Source organism: Hyperoodon ampullatus, assembly GCF_949752795.1.
Source record: "Hyperoodon ampullatus genome assembly, chromosome: 9".
Lineage (NCBI taxonomy): Eukaryota > Metazoa > Chordata > Mammalia > Artiodactyla > Ziphiidae > Hyperoodon > Hyperoodon ampullatus.
In genome coordinates, this window is record NC_136922.1 from 8303142 (window position 1) to 8316027 (window position 12886).

General features: G+C 35.6%; 1 protein-coding gene across 1 annotated transcript in view; it reads right to left on the reverse strand.

Moving 5' to 3' along the window:
• LOC307058220 (guanine nucleotide-binding protein G(i) subunit alpha-1) overlaps positions 1-12886 on the reverse strand; it is a gene marked incomplete at its 3' end in the record, with an annotated part of 88369 nt that overhangs the window by 12744 nt on the left and 62739 nt on the right. Inside the window, exons 4-6 of the mRNA XM_079711657.1 lie at positions 11273-11430; positions 7674-7802; positions 909-1038 (exon numbers count right to left, since the gene is read on the reverse strand). Of these exons, the coding sequence (XP_079567783.1) occupies positions 909-1038; positions 7674-7802; positions 11273-11430 (417 nt within the window). The remainder of the gene's footprint in view (positions 1-908; positions 1039-7673; positions 7803-11272; positions 11431-12886) is intronic.

The following is a 12886-nucleotide window of genomic DNA, read 5'->3' on the forward strand; positions in this document are numbered from 1 at the left end:
ATTTTTGCCATTTAAGAACAAGCACACGCTTTGATTTTAGGCAAGATGAGTGTCTACATCACTCATCACTTTTTTGCATTCAACCAGTACTTGCTGAGTGCCGGCAGCGTGTCACTGTGCCGCAGGACCCTGCGATCTAGAAATGCGAAGTGCAAACGTTTCAAAGGAGACCTCATTATTACAGAGTGAATTGAAGTTTCCATTAAAAGATAGGTAGAGGTTTTTAAAGATTAATAAATTAAACTGAAAAAGCTGAAACACAATTAGCCCAATACCCTAAATATAATGGTATATTAGGGAAGGAAACCTCCAATTCCTGTTTCCTGCCCTTCCAGTATTTGTGGTTTCAAAAAGGGCACTAATATATTTTATAGTGCCAGGACGACAGAAATGAACATGTGCACTACACCTACTGCCTGATAATTGTATATAACTTATTTTAATAAAAGAAACTGACACTTACAGTTTTCTAATTAAAAATATTTCCCCCAGATTAATGGTACACTGAAACACATCTGAAAATTACATGACAGTAGCAAGGTATAACAGAGATCAAGGATTACTGAGCTGGCAGAAGTAATAAGTTAAGAAAAATAAGCCTTGGACTATAATGGAACTAACTTTATTTGCATTTAGTATGTAGATACCAGATCTCAGAAATGCCTAGTTAAGCAACTAGGGTTGAGGTGAGATTAACTTTTTGTCATTTCCTTTTATTCAGGATCCATCTGTTCTTTGCATTCTAAAAGGGAAATATACTGAACAGAAAAGTTAGAGAAAAGAGCCTGAACTTTCTATTAATTTAGGCATTAGTAAGAATTCTTCAAGAATTTTTCACAGAAAAATTCTTGGCAACATCTCCAGCTCTTCATAGGCCATGCTCAATCTTTCAAAGGGGTTCTACTTGCCATTTCTTCATCTTCAGCTAGAACCAGGTCATAGTCACTCAGTGCCACACAGAAGATGATGGCGGTCACTCCTTCAAAGCAATGAATCCATTTCTTCCTCTCAGATCTCTGTCCTCCCACATCAAACATTCTGTAAGAGGAAAAATAATGAGTTTGACAACATGCGGAATGTTCAGAGGCTCTGAGGAGTTCTATAAAAATCAACAAAAAAAGCTCCAAATCGCATAGGGAATGTGGGATGGGAAGAAAGGAGAAAAGGATTTTATGGGAGGAAAATAATGTCACAAATTGATTTTCACAAAGGAAAAGAAGTCTGCTGGTTTTTAAACCATTTTGTTTTATCTCACAGTAAAACAAACAAACAAAAAACCCAAAATACCCTAAAAAAAAAAAAAACACATTCATTAACATATGAGAACACTTTAGAACAGAAATGAAAACAAATACAAAAGAAGAGGCAGCACTATAAGAATGTGGAGATAATAGAATATATTCAATTTGCTCAAGTCACAGAACATTAGAGGCAGAGAACATGGTCCCCTCATCCAACTACAAAATGTTTTCTCTCAGAAGCAATATAGCAGAACTTCGATGTAAAGGAGAAACCATCCCAGGGAAGAAAAGCTGAGCAAGCAAGTCATATTTAAACAGGGGCAAACAGGCTGCCTAACTTAAAAAGTAAAACCATGGTATAGAAAAAAAAAAAATGAGATAAATGGATGGCCTACTGAATAGTCTGAAAATCAGGACTGAAAAAACTCAATTTTTACATGATACACAACAGTAGACCATTGTAGGTTACTGTACAGGGTAGTAACACAAACAGTATAAAAACAATAATCTTTTCCTCCTTTCCTTGTAAGAGTTTAAGTTAAGCACAAGTTGAAATTCACATAGATTACGTTATGCAACCTAGAAATAACCACTTACATAATGGAAACACTATGCAAACTGGTACATTTTTAAAGGCTCCATTTATCTAGATACTGCACTAATTAAAATAGTCCCTATTTAATTCTCAGGCAAAAAGAATTTTCCCTGTAGAATAGTTTTGGCCTATAAACCAAATCTGACTACATAAGATCTGTACTCATAACAAAAGTAACTAGTATTGTTACTTTTATCATCATTTAAGTGCCATTCTTTCTATTAGTGTAGCTAGTAAACTGTTCATTAAGTTTAAGTATGCTATATAACAAAATGATTCTACTACACACTAAAATGGGTAAGATATAAAAAGGACAGCTGGTAATAAAGATCAAACAAGAACAAAAGAAATTAAAATGATTACCCATTTGTTAAATTGCCAAGGAACACAATTTGAAGACAACTTTACCAAAAAGATAATATATTTTAGCTAACTTCTCTGATCAAATGTCACATATTTCCTGACCACTCCATGTAAAATAACAACAAAACCCACCCTGTCCCATATTATCCCTCTGTTGATGGCTGGTTTTATGTGTCAATTTGGCTAGGCTATCATACGCAGCTATTTCATCAAACACTAATCTGGGTGCCGCTGTGAAGGTATTTTCTGGTTATGATTAACATCTATAGTCAGATGATTTTCAGTAAAGGAGATTATCCTTGATAATGTGGGCAGACCTCATGCAATGAGTTGAAAGGCCTTCAGAGCAAAAACTGAAGTTTCCCAGAAGAAAAAAAAATTCTGCCTCAATACTGTAACATCGGTTTCTATCTGAGCCTGCTGTCCTGCACTACAAACTTCCAATTCGCTGGCACCTACAGTCACGTGAAGCCAGTTCCTTGAAATACACAGAACCTACTGGTTCTGCTGCTTGCGAGAACCCTGACTGACACAAATTTTAGTACCCAGAGTGGGGTAATGCTGTAAAACAAATTCCCAAAACTGTGGAAGTGGCTTTGGAAGTGGGTAATAGGGAAAGGCTGGAAGAATTTGGAGTTACTTGACAGAAAAAGCCCAGAATGCCTTGAAAGATGGTTGGTTAGAAATACGGATATTAAAGGTGATTTTTTTTTTTTTTAAAATAAATTTATTTATTTATTTATTTATTGTAGGCTGTGTTGGGTCTTCATTTCTGTGCGAGGGCTTTCTCTAGTTGTGGCAAGCGGGGGCCACTCGTCATCGCGCTGCGCGGGCCTCTCACTGTCGCGGCCTCTCGTTGCGGAACACAGGCTCCAGACGCGCAGGCTCAGTAGTTGTGGCTCACGGGCCCAGCTGCTCCGCGGCATGTGGGATCTTCCCAGACCAGGGCTCGAACCCGTGTCCCCTGCATTGGCAGGCAGATTCTCAACCACTGTGCCACCAGGGAAGCCCTAAAGGTGATTTTGATGAGACTTAGATGGAAGTGAAGAGCATGGTAGAACAGCTTCTATCTCAGAGAATGAATATATATCATCATGAACACAATGGTGAAAGACATATGAATGTTAAAGATGTTTTTGTTGAGGTCTCAGAAGGAAATGAGAAATATATTATTGGACACTGCAGAAAAGGTAATCCTTGTTTTAAAGTGGCAAAAACTTGGCTTAACTATTCTAGTGCTGGGTGTAAGGTAGGACTTGTAAGAGATGAACCTGGGTATTTAGATTTAGCTGAGAAAATTTTCAAGCAAAGAATGCAAGGTACAGCCTTGGTTCTCCTTGCTGCTAAAGTAAAATGCAAGATGAAGGAGAGAAACTGAGGAGTGAACTAATAAGCAAAGAGGAACCAGACCGACACAGGGAAGAAGGCCAAGGGCTGGAGTGATATGGCCATAAGGCAGGGAACACCAAGGACTGCTGACAACCACCAGAAGCTAAGACGAGGCAAGGGAGGATTCTTTTCTCGAGCCTTCAGAAGGAGCATAGTCCTGCTGACAAACTGATTTTAAACTTCTAGCTTCAACTATCAAAGAATAAATTTCCATTGTTATATGCCACTAGTTTGTGGTAATTTGTTACAGCAGCTTTAGGAAACTAGTATATCCCCCCCATCTTGCTTTATTTCTCTTTGTAGCAATTATCACCCCCTGAATACTAAATAGTTATTTCTTCTCCTCTCCTCCCCCATCCCTAAAACAACATAAAGGCAAAAACTTTGTCTTGGCCATGTTATATCCCCTCCACTGGACAAACACACACACTTCATAAACATTTGTTGAATGAAAGAATGAACTGTGTCTACAGAATATTTTAAAACACTTTCAAGCAATAATAGACTATTTTTTACCAATGGCATTTTTCACAGAACTAGACCAAAAAACTAAAATTTATCTGGAAACATGAAAGACCCTGAATTGCCAAAGCAATCTTGAGAAAGAAAAACAGAGCTGGAGGAATCAGACTCCCTGACTTCAGACTATGCTACAAAGCTACAGTAATCAAGACAATATGCTACTGGAACAAAAACAGAACTATGGATCAATGGACTAGGATAGAAAGCCCAGAGATAAACCCACGCACCTATGGTCAATTAATCTATGACACAGAAGGTAAGAATATACAATGGAGAAAAGACAGTCTCTTCAATAAGTGAGGCTGGGAAAACTGGACAGCTACATGTAAAAGAATGAAATTACAACATTGTCTAACACCATACACAAAAATAAACTCTAAATGGATCAATAATAGGTTAGTTTTACCATGTTGAAGATCTAGACCTTCCAGTTATGCTGTGGGAATGTTAAAAATAAAAGCACTTTAACTTGATAATCAAGTAATATGAATACAGAAGAAATCTTCAATTTATTTAATTTAGAAATGAATGAGGGTCATTCATATACTGGTCATAAAGAACCTTTAATCTAAGCCACTGCTTCTCAAACTTTAGTGTGCATTAGAATCACCAGGTGGGTAAGCTGATGCTGCTGATCTGGGGACCACACTTTGAGAATCACTGGCCTAATTCATAAGTCAAGGAGCAAAAATGACTAAGAACTAATATGACAAAGGATCAGACTGTGCACAGAGCATTTTCATTATTTCACAAACACAGGAGAATTATCTTCAAATTCTGAACTTCTATTTCTTTAACCCAAAACAAAGCAAGATTATAGTATGTTCTCCTTCATATGAAAAGTTGAGACTTTTGACTCGTATCAAATAAGGAGTGAAACTGAGTTTTCTTAGATTTCTCTTTTTAGAGGGAGCAGGGGGAGGGAGGGAAGATGGAAGGGGATATATTGGCTATCCTGAGCTATGCTGTCTTACTCTCAGGCTGTCATCTAATTCCACTGTGACCAAGACTGAGACAATGCTAGTTGACCATATATAAATACCAACCCCATAAATGACATTCCACCCCAAAACCAATTGCACATTACATTACTAAAGAAAAGGAACAGAAACATGTTATGATGATTTTCTAATAGAAGGGATGCTTTAATTCTATATTCAGCAAAAATATAACAAGATAAAACTGTTAATTCTTTAAAGCAAAATAATCCTCATAGATACTTTCCATAAATGCCTAGTCACAGAGGTGATAATATATATTGTTAAGTTATAATGCCTTATTGCCTCATTTTGAATTTGTTAATTCCCATACCACAAAATAAGTGAAACTGAAATTTTATATCAGCAGTTAAAAATCAGACAATGAATTTATACCACAAAACACACAAAATGATAAGCACACTCAAGTTTCCAGTAGAATTATTCTAAGTATATTTTTGCCCTCATTCTTCTGAGGCTCACTTAATATATAAAAAGTTGGAACCACATGTTAGCAATGATAGTAATTTAACAGAATTCAAATCCAAAATAAGACAAAGTTTATTTGAAGTTCCTGACAGACCTATGTTTATCTGTAAGTCAGCAAGTGAAAATGGTAACCAAAAACATCCTGTGAAATTTTACCTCACCCAAGGAGACTAAATAGAGCAAGATAAGTGGGCTTCCTGGAAGGAGCAGGATGACAGACAACTCCTGATGTTGAAATGGCAACTTTGGGAAACCTAGGCTGGAAGTGAAGTGTATGGTCTGGAAGCAAATGTTTAGGGCGCATCTACCGAAGAACGAAACTGAATTTTGCACAGTTAGATTGCCCAAAGCACCAAATAATTGATGTGACATTTACCTTTGCCATTCCCCATCATTTACAGAGCTCACACCTCTACATTTCCTTTTACAGACAGTAAACATTTTATGTATAAACCTCTGACAATGAGCAAGATTGGAACAGTCTGTTAAGAATCTTAAACAAGCTTGCCCTTACCTAACCAGGGGCCTATGTCCAGAATCCTTACTTGCTAGCCCTAACCCTATGCATTTTCTCCTGAAACTTCATGGTTAGAATAAAGTCATCATCTGAACATAACAATTTAAGTTTGCTATAGAATATGGTCTTAAAGCAAGGTAAATAGAAACCAAAAAAATCAGAATTTAAGGTATACTAGGATTAAAAAAAGACCCAATAAAGCTTTTAAAATCTAATAGTGAATTTCCTTATAATTAAAATCACTTTATAATTTTTAAATACATCTGGCAACAGTTATCAAATAAGACAAATCAGATTACTTAGAATAATACTATTTTAATATTCCTCGGTTTGGTTATTTAATATTCTCCAAATAGTAAGCAAACTATAAGATTTCAATAAGAGATCATACCAGCAGGGAAAGGAAAAAAAAAAGCCCACTGACAGCAAAAAAAAAAAAAAAAAAAAGTGAAAACAGAAAAAAATTAAAAGCAAATGCAAAACAGTTACAGTACCAAAAGTTACATGGTCAGATAAACTAATTATGATCTATCTCTCTGTTTAAGAAAGCAGGGCAATGTTTGCTTTTTTGGAGGGAAGCTGCCAGGGAAAATTGAAATTAAATTTTAGTTTTCTGGAAAACTTAATTACATTAATCACTGAATGTGGGATAATGCAGTGATAAATGATAGTAACAAATGTATTATATTTAAAATACTTATGGAGAGAATCAGAGGTATAGTTGCATATATTTAGCTGTGCTCCCCACAACTTGTAATATTGAGCTTCTTTACGAGGTGAGCTGATAAATATTTGTTTTTAATCTTTCACTAGTAGCCTTTCTTTAAGATGGTTTCAGAAATTCTGCTCTATTATCATACTGTTGGAGAGCACTGGAGTTAACTGAAGCAAAATTCAGCAGTTTTTCTCATACTTTGAAAACTGTTACTTATTGGAAAAAGAAAAACATAGTTCTGTAAATCTGAATGCAATGTTTAAATGAACTTCCCTGAGCCCAGTTCATTACACAATGAGCGGACTAGACAAAATGAACTCCAGATTCCCTTTCATTCTAAAGGCTCACTTGGTGCTTCTCTGTTCAGACTTCAGTTAAGTTATAGTACACTGTAAATTAAATGAACATTTTTCATCATGAAATAGTACAAACATGAGTTTGCATAAATAAAAATCTTCGTGAAAATTTTTAAAAAGGTAACTTTTAAAAATATTTCCATAAATAAACATATATTCTATCAGTAAAACCTAAAACTGGATGGCAACACATTCCCAAAATACAAAATATTAGAGCAGTACTTTCTTTTAAAAATAAAAGCCAAAAACTATTTTTATTTAAGTCACTGTGAAAAATACAGGCAAAAGGAATTTGCATGGCTATTTTTTCTTAAATAAAAATATAAGTATTCCTCCTGAATGTTTCTTGACCTCTTTCAGCCCAAAATTCTTTTGTCCAATCAGGTGTGAAACATTTTTTGTAATTTCAAACTCTAAACATTTTAAAACTTTTATTAGTATACCTTTTTTTCCTTAAACAATGTGTTCTGTATCTAAATTCATAAATCATATGTTTTGAAGATACTCACTTAAAATGAAGATCTTTGAAAGTAAAATGGGTTTCAACAATTCCTGTAGTTTTCACTCGGGTTCTGAGAACATCTTGTTGAGTTGGGATATAATTTGGTTGTGCTATTCTGTCCAAGTCATTCAAATAGCTGAAAAAATAAACAACAATATGCTAATAGTTAACACTGTCAATAAAGATCATCTAAACCAAAGAGTAAAACGTTCTGATGCATGTGATACTCCAGATTACTGAAGTTTTTATATTTCTGTGGAATGATGTAATTTTAAGTCTATATCTTACACAACTCTCGCAGAAATGAAAATGTTTATACTTCTCCAGCCACAAAGTTCCTTAAATATTTCAGTAATTCTCCTTGTTGGAAAAGAAAACAAAGTAATAACTTCATAAACATCCAAACTCACGGCACACCATGAATTTGTCCCTTAAAACTCTTTATTACACTTCTTTGATGCAGCACTGTGTTTATGTTCCAGACATTATTCGTTTGTTGAGAAATTAGAAAGCCTTCCTAAGTAGTGAGGAAACCTCTGGCCAAAGGCTGAATTCAATATTGTTCCTTTTCAACCAACCTTAAGTATCATACAGGAAAACAGGACACATGCTCCTGTACTCTACATTTTACTGCCTCTATGAATCAATATTCATATTTTACTTCTCATTGATTTCAGTCACTCATTCAACACTTTCTGCCAATGATGCAAAATACGTTGTGCTATAAAAATGTAGTGGTGTCATACCATGCAATTCTTTTATTTTGTGTCCACTTATGTAGTAGAATCAATAGTTACAGTCCAGGTATGGAGAGATTAAGGTGAACCTGAGTGGTTCAAGAGGGCTTCATGGATAGTGAAGGGCGTAAATAGAAATCTGACAGGTGCAACGGATAAAAGGGAATGTCATTCACATCAGGAAAAGCAGTAGAACAGTATGGAGGTAGGAAGAGTCACATCTTGTATCTCAGAAGGTAAGTCCACTAGTAGGCTACGCGTGGAATTAATCCTAAGGTCAGTTGAATGTGGGGAGCATCACTGAAGTGTTTTCTAATACTAGAGTGGAAGAGTCCAAGATAATTTAGAGGATACATCTAGGTTTATTATAGAGAGGCACCAACTTTTGCAACTTTAATTGATGTTATCCTCTGAAACTGTTCCTTAGCCATTTAGAATGGGGTCTTACAAACAAAAGGAGCTCAATAAATATTTTACTTCTGGAGATGGGGTTGGAAAGCTATCCTGTGAATTAGTAATCAAAATGTTTTAGACAGTTAAGTCTATGTATGTGATGTCGATACCAGAATACATGGAGATGATAGCTTGAGTTATCTGTATTATACTTACTGAATTTAATCCCCTAGTACTTCATCTGTGTGTTTAGTTCCATATATGTAACATTCACCTTATTGTAAGAAAACCTGACTTAAAAAACAAACAAACAGGCCATGGCTAGATTTTACTAATTGTCCCTTTGAAATAGTGAGCTATTCTTATTTAAATTTTTCTCTGATTACTCCTATATACATTTCTTTGCTTAAAACTGCTATAGTTCTATTAGCCTCTAAAAATAATGCACATTTATATTTCAACAAGACAAAAAAGAGAAAACAGGCATGGTGAAAAACTCCAATTGTTTTAAAAGATCACAAATTTAAAATGTAAATTGGTGGTCAGATGGTCTTAATGGGCAGCTTGGCAGCATCCCCTATCTCCGGTCAAGAATTCAGAAATCAAGAGAGCTTGTAACTACCACGGGGAAAAAAGATTTTTATGATTTCCTTCATTCTTGAAAAATGGCTCCACTATTGCCATCTTAAGATCAGAACAACCAGTAATGAAATAACGGGGAGCCAAAGTGACACGTTTCTTTCAGAGCGTGTCCAAGCACTGTGCACAGGACAAAGGGTCTTGGTAAATATACTGAGGGGGGTCCAGAAAGATAGGGGGAAAGGAACTTCAATCTACTGTCCCTAAGAAACACCCCTTAATTATTCAAATAGTTCCCCTTGCTGGGCTCAGCTCAGAGAAACCTTCTCACCGTGAGTGACTTCCACTTAGATCTTTCTGCAGGTTCTGGTGGTGCCAAAGCAAGTATGGTGGACTAAGAGCTGTGTCCTTGCCCTAAGAATTTTTTTTCTAATTTTCTCTTCTAGCTTCTGGAAAGTTTGGTTTACTAATTTAAGGGCATATTGCGTGATGACCATGTATCAGGCAATGGAGATATAACACTGGGGAAAAACAGACCTTACTGAATTTACAGTGCAGTGGCAGAGATAAAAAAGAATCAAAGTCTCAATATAAGTCAAACCACCTCAAAATAAATGTAAATCTGTGAGTAGTATGGAAAAAAATACACCACATCATGAATACCTAACAGGGAGTCAAAGGCCTACTCACTGAGTCAAAGAGTATTTCCTTGTAGCAGTGAGGACACCAGTTGGAGAGATGGGCTACATAGCAATAAGAAGATGTTACATATACATATATAAACTATGTATGTAATAATTTATATGTTTATACACTTGTAAAACACTAAAAATACATATTGAGAAATATAGCATTATAAAAACTGTGACGGTTACACAGTAATTTGTATTACTTATTCATTCACACTAAATCATTTACCTAACACTGAGTACTCTGACGTGCAATACATGACATGCTATACGATAATAAGGTCCTCAGGAGCCATACCCGTTGGTTTTCCACTGTGGCAAAGTATGTGTATTTACCTGTACCTTCTAATACCTGTCATCTTCTATTTAATCCTCACTTGTGTTCCTAAGAGCCAATAGCTCTGTCAAGAAAACTGAGTAATTTTGGAAAGTAAAATGAGTGCAAGGCACATGTTTCTCTAGTCATATCATCTTTGACATTTCTGAGTATGTGTGCCAAGTAACGGAAACAAATCCTTGATTTTTTTTTTAATTCTACGCAGATCATCAAACAGAAAGCTCCCTGATTAGGTTTTATCAAAACTTCCTTTATAGACTTTTCTGGGGCCACCATCTGGAAAATCAGGGCAGATTTTTCTTCTAAAAAACTAGACTTAGATATCTGTAAACAATGTCCAATGAAACAGGGCACATACAGTTGACAACTTTCAACTGTATAGCTATTTTATTTTCAAAAGTGAGAAAATATCTTGGGATCACCATGCACCCCTTTAAACGGGGTGCCTGTCACTCAAGGTGTCTGTCACTGGACAAGTAACTTCTCAGGCACTTAGTAAACAAAAAGCACACAAATCAGTTACCCTCCCCTTTGGCTAGCCCCAGGTAAACTAGAGATACACCCAAATTCAGAGTGAATTTTGGCAAGTTCCAATTACTTTCTTGGAAATATACTGGAAACAGCTCCATTCTGCATGTTTCAATTAGTTACATGAGTCCCTTGAGACAACTTTTGAACACAAGGGAAATACGAGCCTGGCTACCTACAAACACACACAAAAAAGACAGAAGTTTTGAAATACTGTCATCCTAAGTATCCTGAGTTGTATAAGAATGTGTCAGCCAATTCTGCATTAAAAGTGACTTGGAGGTATACCTGACTTCCAAGTAATTATTCACGATAATGTAGCTCTGAAGTTATGATTACTTACTATGCTGCAGAATCATTAAGCTGGTACTCTCGGGATCTGTTGAAGCAGGCTTGTACACCGCTGTCTTTCCACAGTCTCTTTATAACTCCAGCAAGTTCTGCAGTCATAAAACCTTCCTCAGCAGCGCCAGCAAGCACGAAGAGTTGGCGGGCATCATCCTGAACATTCAAAGTCCATTTTTATTTAAAAAGTAAAAAGGCAGATACTACAGATAAAGTATATTATAGATTACAAAAAGTGCAATAGTGAATTTCCTTTATGCCTTTTATTGGTGTCATAACTTGGATTTCTCTAAAAGCACCACTTAAAAAATTGGCTTAATCAAAAAAGCATAATCTTAAATCATGAGTCCATGTTTTGTGGTATTAGTAACAGCTATCAAGGCACTAAGGAGCTGAAAGAATGACGACATTGCAGCTCATGAGAGAATATATTAACCAACTACCCACTGATGGTCTGTTGTACCCTTTTGAGAAAACAGAGGAATGTATGCTTTGCCTCTCCCTTACCAAAATGTTTCTAATCTAAAAAACACATTAACACCATTAGAGGTTATTTTTAGAATCTAATTAAATGTTAGCTTTGTGATATACTTCACAGATGCAAAGTAAGTTCAGAGAAGGGATAAATCAATGTGGAATAAAGCAAGAATAGTTCCACAGAATGGTGTGAGATTTTTCAGAAGACCTTAAAGTAGGTATACCTTAAAATCAATGGGCCAGAAGATGGGGATAGCGGTTTGCTAATTCAGGCAAGGAAACAAAATAAGCACAGCTTTGGAGTAGAAATACTCATGACACATATAGAAGAGAGCATGCAAAGTTTTGAATGAAGGAATACTACATATAAATTTAATTAAATTTTGCTTAAGTTTTGAGGTTACAATATTTACAGTTATTCTGACCCATAGGTAATCAAGCCCACTAGGTCAGTGTTGTCCAAAAGAGATATGAGCCACTGACGCAATTCTAAATTTTCTAATAGCACATTTTAAAAAGTGTAAAAAAAAAAAAAAGTAAAATTAACTGTAACAATATATTTTATTTAACCTGTATATAAAATATCATTTCAACATGTAATCAATATAAACTTATTGAGATATTTCATATTATTATAGATATTTAGTGTTTGAAATGTGGTGTTTCTTTTATACAGACAATGCATCTCAATTCGACACATTTCAAATACTCAGTAGCCACATTAGGTAGTAGCTACAGTGCTCTATAACACAACTCTAGTCTTCAGGTAATAACACAGTTAATACAAAAATAAGGGGTATGTGAAGTTACCATCTTCGCAAAGATTCTTTCTGGCCTGAGATATGCAGCTTTATGTTAACTGGATAGACAGTCCATAATTTTTCTCTAGGGACATTTTTTCCAATGTGGTGTAGTAGCTCTTTATAAAGTGATGGCACATATTACGATAAGGCATACAGAAGGGACGCATTTGGTGACACAGGCTAGCAGAGGGTACTAGCTGACAATATAAGTTCATTCTACCGCCAGTTTGTGAAACATTTTCTTTTCAGATGGAACCCATGGTGAGAAATAATTAAGTCACTCAGCATGGGAACGTATTATTCAAGCATATATTTCCCTTTTTAGTAAATCA